The 8256-nt window shown below is 38.7% G+C and overlaps 1 protein-coding gene across 1 annotated transcript; it reads left to right on the top strand.

Annotated features, from left to right (window-relative positions):
* Nucleotides 1-1647: 1647 nt before the first annotated feature.
* On the top strand, nt 1648-7124 carry LOC121790947 (DNA-binding protein SMUBP-2-like). Its single transcript, XM_042189037.1, has 8 exons — nt 1648-2199; nt 2274-2438; nt 2521-2823; nt 2914-3197; nt 3477-4508; nt 4618-4786; nt 5636-5793; nt 6629-7124. Exons 1-8 carry the CDS (start codon nt 1767-1769, stop codon nt 6869-6871), a joined length of 2787 nt encoding a protein of 928 aa, XP_042044971.1. The 5' UTR covers nt 1648-1766; the 3' UTR covers nt 6872-7124.
* The last annotated feature ends 1132 nt before the right edge of the window (nt 7125-8256 follow it).

Raw genomic sequence — 8256 nt, 5'->3', positions numbered from 1 at the left:
TATGATGGCAATATCGTAGAATCCATGATAATAGATACGAATTTGTGTTTGCGCACACACCACTCGAATCACCTCCAAAAATCCAAACCAGCCAATAGCAGTTGGCCACTCCCTTCTTCTTTATCGAAAAAGAAATGATACAACTATCTTAGTATTATGGTTGTCGATTGCAACATCAGTTTGATATTGTCTGCGTTAGGTCAAGCACCTTGAATTAATTGGGGCTGGACAGAAATTTTATACACGAAGAATTAGTTTTATAATATGAGTGAAAAAAAGAATTTAGAAAAAAAAAAAGATAGAGTTAAATCATGAATAAACATATTTAAATCGTGAAGATGATAGATAGTAAATGGATGGAGAGTGAGTTTTACAATTTCTGCGTTGTAAGAGCATCCACAACCGTGCTCTTGCCAGCGGCACGGTTGTGGGTCCGGCCCTACTTTTTCTGCCTGCTCTCTGGCAAGAGCACAATACCCACAGCTGTGCTCTTCCGCAAGGACGAGCACAATTAATTTAAAATTCAATTAAACAAAAACATTTCAATAATACTAAAATTCATTAAAAAAATCTAAATAATATTACAAATGACAAATACAATAAAAACGACATAATTAAAATCCTAAAAATTAAAAATTACATAATTAAAATACTAAAAATTAAAAAACCCACTAAGCGTTGCCGAATTTCGCCCACATGTGTTTGATTAGGTCTTCTTGTAGTTGATTGTGGATTCGGGTATCGCGCATTGTGTGTCTTGTCTTGATTCTCTGGTCAACCGTCGTATGCTCGCCTCGGCGTGGGGGAGACCTCGCTGTTGAGCCGGCCGGCTGCGGCGTGATACTTTGCCGGTCGGCTGCATCTGGACCTGTTTGGAAGAATTCAACACGTGCGGACAATGTGTTGACAATTCGCATGAACAAGCGCTTTGACATGCGAAAACGGCGCCTGAAGTAATCTGCCGGAAACCGCGGCTGGTCGGCAAAGTAGTCGGCAACGAGCCTTTCGTGGGCTCCCTCCCGGTCACGATGGATGTAGCGACGATTTGATCTGGTTCGTTGAGGAGGAGGAGCGGGGGTATTCGCCGCGACGTATGTTTCGTAAGCGGCACGATGTTGTTCGTAGTATTCTTGTTCTTCGCGCTTGTTCTTCCGCGCATAATATGGGTGAAATCCATTTGAGGTTTTGAGTGAGGGATGAATATGTTGATAGTTTGTATGAGAATTATGAATGGGAGATGATTTGATGTGATAAATGGATGATGAATGTGTGTATTTATAGATGATTTTGGGGAAAAAAATAAAAAAAATTCAAAAAAATTCAGAAAAAGCGGTCATATTTTTGGGATTTAGAAAATATTTTTTTTTTATTTTTATCATTTTATATAATTAAAAATCGAATTTTAAAATAAAAAAAAATTCAAAGGCAACGGCTATGCCGTTGCCCAATCCTAAACCGTGACATCGCCTGCTCGCTGGCACGGCGCGAGCGCAGCGCCAGCGGTATGCGTCCTCGCCGCTGGCACGGACGGATGCGGGGCCGCCGTCCACCGTTGTGGATGCTCTAAGTATTGATGGTTTGGGATATTTACACGTAGGAGAGAGTGGCGAATAAGGTCCAGATAAATTTACAGTTAATCGCCGATTAATTATTAACAAGTCTGAGACGCCTGGATCCACCAAAAATGTTTTGTTCCACACCCTCTTCTTTATTCTCCTCCACATGAATTCAGTTTTAATTGAGTGAATCTCCAGATTCATTCGCTTATGATGGAGGCGTCCAGCCTTTACTGCGGCTGCCTCTCCGCCTCAATCTCCGGTCTCCGCCGCCGCGACTCCATCTCACTCTACCAAGTCTCCAATCGCCGCCTCCGTCTCTGCTGCACCTCTCCCCTCCCCGCTCCCGCTCCAATCAAGCCAAGAAGCACTCGCCGCCGCCGCCGCAAAATTGTTCCAAAAGATGAGGTCGAAATCGCGATCAAAGAGAGCCCTAAGAATGGAGACCCTCTGGGGCGTAGGGATTTGGGGAAGGCGGTGGTGAAGTGGATATCCCAGGGCATGAAAGCTATGGCCTTGGACATCGCCACGGCGGAGATGGAGGAGGAGAGTGAGTTTGCTGAGCTGGTGCAGCGTATGGGCCCCGGCCTCACCTTCGTTATTCAGGCTCAGCCTTATCTCAACGCCGTCCCCATGCCTATTGGTATTGTTAGTATGCCTTGAATCTCTATGGTTATGTTCTATTACACAATTGCTCTATTCTGTCACTCACAACAGGTATGGAGGTCGCCTGCCTCAAGGCCTGCACTCATTATCCCACCCTCTTCGACCACTTCCAGAGGGAGCTCAGAGACGTCCTTCAGCACCTCCAGAACAAGTCTCTCGTCTCTGATTGGCGCCAAACTAGGTCATGGATGCTGCTCAAGGACCTTGCCAATTCTGGTTTACATCATCTCTCTCTCTTTCTCCATTCTTATTGCTCTTATTTCATTTTAATTTGATTGGTTTGTTTTCATTTTTGCAGCTCAGCATAGGGCCATTGCGAGGAAGACTTCTATCCCCAAATCCGCCCATGGCGTTCTTGGATTGCAGGTCGACAAGATCAGAGCCATTCAGGGCAGAATCGACGACTTCACCAACCACATGTCCAAGCTGCTGCGTATAGAAAGGGATGCTGAGCTGGAATTCACCGAGGAAGAGCTCAACGCTATTCCAACCCCCGACGAGAACTCTGCAAAGCCAATTGAGTTCTTGGTCAGCCACTCCCAGGCAGAGCAAGAACTGTGTGATACTATATGCAATCTCAATGCTGTTAGCACATATACTGGTTGGTTTCATTCGTCGCAGTATATGATACTATATGTACTAGTGTGTGTGGCCTTGTGACTGAAAGCAACTCACAGCCATTAGTTTGCAGGGTTAGGAGGGATGCATTTGGTTTTGTTTAGAGTTGATGGGAACCATAGATTGCCCCCCACGAACCTTTCCCCTGGAGACATGGTTTGCGTGAGGATATGTGATAGTAGAGGGGCTGGCGCAACATCATGCATTCAGGGATTTGTTAATAATCTTGGGGATGATGGGTGTAGCATTACCGTTGCCCTTGAATCCCGTCATGGGGATCCTACATTTTCCAAACTATTTGGCAAGAATATTCGCATAGATCGCATCCAAGGATTGGCTGATACACTCACATATGAGGTACTTACTAACTACGTACCATCTCTATATATCGAAATTGCACTTGTTAATTTATGACATGGATCAACATACATGATATGGTATTCTGTACCCTTTAGTTAGATATAGAATGATTAAAAAACATTTTTAGCCACCCTAGTAGTACCAAAAATATGCCCCATAAAGATCATTTCATGAGGAACTTCTTTTGGTGATATGAGTCCCTTTTGTTTTTGTTTCATAATCTTTTATTTGCAATATACTCATAGTTTGTTACTTTCCATTGTCTTTTCTGTGCAGCGTAACTGTGAAGCTCTAATGATGCTTCATAAGAAAGGTTTACAAAAAAAGAATTGTTCTATAGCAGTAGTTTCTACAATTTTTGGAGACAAAGAAGATATTGCATGGCTCGAGGACAATGACTTGGTAGATTGGGATGAAGCAGAATTGAATGGGTTGTTAGATAGTGAATGTTATGACAAATCCCAGAAAAGAGCAATTGCATTAGGTTTAAACAAGAAGCGTCCTATACTTGTAATTCAAGGGCCTCCTGGAACTGGAAAGAGTGGGGTGCTCAAGCAACTAATTTCCCTTGTCGTTAGACAGGGCGAAAGGGTACTTGTCACGGCACCTACTAATGCTGCTGTCGACTATATGGTTGAGAAGCTATCTGATATTGGAGCTAACATTGTACGGTTTGGTAATCCTGCAAGAATATCACCTACTGTAGCTTCCAAATCATTGGTTGAAATTGTAAATAATAGGCTTGTAGATTACAGATCAGAATTTGAGAGGAAGAAATCTAATTTAAGGAAGGACCTTAGCCATTGCTTAAAAGATGATTCCTTGGCTGCTGGTATACGCCAGCTTCTCAAACAGTTAGGAAAGGCGATGAAGAAGAAGGAGAGGGAAACAATACGAGAAATTCTTTCAAGCGCTCAAGTTGTGCTTTCCACAAATATTGGAGCAGCTGACCCCATGATTAGATGCCTTGACTCATTTGACTTGGTAGTCATAGATGAAGCGGCTCAAGCCATCGAACCTTCTTGTTGGATTCCAATACTTCTTGGAAAGCGTTGTATACTTGCTGGTGACCAGTGCCAACTTGCGCCAGTGATCTTATCTAGAAAAGCCTTGGAAGGTGGTCTAGGAACATCTCTATTGGAAAGAGCATCAACATTGCACGAAGGGGTTCTTGCAACGAAATTGACAACACAGTATAGGATGAACGATGCAATAGCTGGTTGGGCTTCAAAAGAGATGTACAATGGACAACTCAAGTCCTCTGCCGCTGTTACTTCTCATCTTCTTTCTGATTCTCCATATGTCAAGGTAATATTGCTCTATGACAAATGTTTAATATTTTTATTTGTTACAGAAGTTACATTGGTACATTTGTCTTAAGCATGTTGGAGACTGACACTGATCTATACTTATGCAGCAAACATGGATAACACAATGCCCTTTGTTACTGCTTGACACGAGAATGCCATATGGAAGTCTTTCTGTTGGCTGTGAAGAACAATTAGACCCTGCTGGAACAGGTTCCTTCTACAATGATGGTGAAGCAGATATTGTCGTACAACATGTGTTTTCCTTAATTTATGCTGGTAATGACCTACAAGATACAAGTTTCTTCTAATTCAGTTAAACACTTTTGGTTCCTTCTGACAACATACCACCCACACACTAAGAACTAACATCGGCATTCTTAAATTCCCCAACAAAATTACTTGGATAAAAACTTACAGACTGAATGCTAGATCACCTATATGCTTTTGAAGAAGCCGGGTGCTTTTTGAGGTGGTACGAAGTGAAAGGTCAATATCTCAAGTCATTCTAAAGATAACCATTAAATGATGATACGTCATAGGATGAGCTTCTCTTTAGAATGATTTATACTTAGCAATGTAGGGGTAAAAAACACTTATAGCATTTAAGTAAGGTAATAATTGGCATGATTCATCTTTATTTCCTTTCAATTGTGTTACATGTCAAATCCATGTAAATTGAAATTCTATCACACTTTCATAGAAGCCCTTGAGATTTTTGTTTTGGACTAAAACTTTCACGATACTAGATTTTACATGCTGGTTTACAGGAGAAGTATTCTCCTCCTTAATAGTAATATAAGTTTTTCAGTTGTAGTAACATTATCTTCTAGTTCTGATAGGATATGAACCCGCCTGCTTGCAAATTAGTCGATGCTGTAGACAGGATTTTTATCATAGCTCATCCTAGATATATATTTGAAGGATGCTAATGCAGATGAATTAATATTAGAAATAATTTAAATGCATATATTTGAGAAATTACTTGTATGGTAAATATTGTAGATCTAACAACAGTTCCATCCATCAAACTCAAAAGGCATTATCCGCCTAACTATTTAGCAGCTAACAACCAATGTAATTTACAAATATCTTATTCATGACGTTTCAAATACTAACTATTTGTAGGTGTTAGCCCGAAGAGCATTGTAGTACAGTCTCCTTATGTTGCTCAAGTCCAACTACTAAGAGACAGGCTGGAAGATATTCCCATTGCTGCAGGTGTTGAGGTTGCGACAGTTGATAGCTTTCAAGGCCGTGAGGCAGATGCTGTGATTATATCAATGGTAAATTTTATTGGACTGATTATATTTATTTAGTGGTGAAATGGTACATAGCCAATTTGATATTGTCTTTATCTATCACAACAAACATACAACTAGAAAAAATTCTAGCATTGTGACATAAGATTAGTAGCCTATCCTTCACGTAGAGTACATGAAACCATAATTATCACTTTTTTCTGCTACCGAACAATTAGAGCAGTTATGTCGGAGTTCTTTGTTGCATAATTGACTATTGGTCATGAGACATATGAGATATATACATATCTGTAGGGGATCTTATTTTGGTCCGTTGAATCTATCTTCCTATGGGAAAGGGGCCATTCAATTATAAATGACTTCACTTATGGTGCTTGGTAGATGCTAACTAGTTGAGTTAGCTAAGTTATGCTTCTCCCATAATGCGATCATTGTATCATATTGTTGGAAATAAGACAATTTCAGGGATTGTGTAGTTGGTAAAAAGCCAATTTCAAAGTAACACTGCATCTTTACTTTTATGCTTTAAGAAATCTAGAGTCCTAGACTAGTGTAAAATTGACTAATCTGCCATTTCTCAAATCAAGTTACATTGTTATTGTGTTGGTAGTGTGTGCCTGCGTGTGACTGGATAAAACATATTAATAGACTGTAGAAGAATAGACTACGTCTTGCAAAATCTTTTTTGTTTAGTTAGACAATCTTCCACTTTCCAGTTTATTAGATACATGCATATGCATGCTCGATTGATTAGTGCAGCGCCCTGTTGAGATAGATGCCGAACTTTTACCTTGGTATATGTAACAAATGCAAACTTAAGAATTCAAATAGCAAAAAGTGATGGCATTTGTTGTCTCAGGTTCGCTCAAACAACCTGGGAGCTGTTGGGTTTCTAGGAGATAGCAGACGGATGAATGTGGCGATAACCAGAGCACGTAAACATGTGGCAATTGTTTGTGACAGCTCCACGATATGCCACAACACGTTCTTGGCAAGGTTGTTGCGGCATATTAGATATTTTGGAAGGGTGAAGCATGTGGAGCCAGGTGATTCAGGAGGATCTGGCCTAAGCATGAATCCAATGCTGCCATCAATTAGTTGAAAAAAAATCCCCGTATAGTGCACGTCTGTATATAGAGGTATTCGAGCACGTCCTCAAAGCAATCCCCGTATATGCTTATTCATTGCTGCTGCATCACTGCGCTTACGGTGTTTCGGTAGAAGGACTGCATGTTGGGCAGCAGCCCCATATAAACTCATTTCCTTTGGATATAGGTAAATGCAACTTCATGTTTGTAATTATTTATGTAGATGCACAACAATTTCTCAAGTCAATATACAGTAATTTCTTCCTATTCAGCTGCATTAAACTTGTATTGTCTTGTCCTTCACATCTACTAGTTTTTTCAAAAAACAATAAGGGGCTTGATTATCATTTTATATAGTCTGTGCTGCCTCATTTTGTAACAAAGCCAAAATGAAACCATAAGCTGCAACAGCATCCTGCTTGGACAAGTTAGTAAATGGCATTGATTTTAGTGTGCAACTGGTAAAGTAAGATACATGTAAAAAATTGAATGAATGTTAGTGGATTGTGAAGTTCACATTATAAATGATGTGTATGATTCTTATTTATTGAAATTTTTTCTATATTTTTACTTTGTCTAATTTTGGGAGTATAAGTAGTCTATTTTTTAGGGATTGAGGGAGTATTAATTATGTTTTAAGAACATTAATAAATTGTGTTTTTTTACTTGTATATGTATAGTAAGAATTTTTTATTTTTTGATTATTTATAACTTGAATAAACATATGAAATTATAGATTACAAAAAATAAGAATGAAACGTTACAGTTGTGGCTAAACTTTTATGATTAATATAGTTGGTGTTGTGGCTAAATTTGAAATCTAATATAGTGTATGTAGACATATATATGCTGAAGATTTTTTATAACGCGGAGGGAGTATAAATTTTTTAAGTTTAATAACAAAGAATTGTACAACCTATGTCCTTAACTAATAAAGTCATTTCATTTTATATACTTATTTTGAAAAAATAGTTATAACTTTTAAATAGTTAAAGCGGAGAAAATGTAAAATACGAAAGAGAATACGGTAAATAAGACTATTCTCTACCGTATGCTCTTACTTTACTATTTCTATACTTGAACTTTTATAATAATTTTTTTAAAACGAGTATAGAAAATGAATTGACTCTATTATTATGAACAAAGAGTATCATTAATGAGTGTAGGGTCATCATTAAATATCATTCATTAAATGATTTAAAATATTAATATGTAGTAAAATTTTAAGAAAATACATGCGGAAGTATCAAAATGAGAAGATTTATAAATCATGAATACTTCTATGAGTATATGGTGCTCTGTCCCATAGAAATAAGTCATATTTTTCTTTTTCATTTGTCCCATATAAATAGTCTATATCCATTTTAACATTTTTCTCCTTCTCTTTTACTACGAGTCT

Source organism: Salvia splendens, unplaced genomic scaffold (assembly GCF_004379255.2).
Source record: "Salvia splendens isolate huo1 unplaced genomic scaffold, SspV2 ctg679, whole genome shotgun sequence".
NCBI lineage: Eukaryota > Viridiplantae > Streptophyta > Magnoliopsida > Lamiales > Lamiaceae > Salvia > Salvia splendens.
The sequence above is the reverse complement of the archived record's forward strand: the minus strand, read 5'-3'. Positions and strand labels throughout refer to the sequence as shown.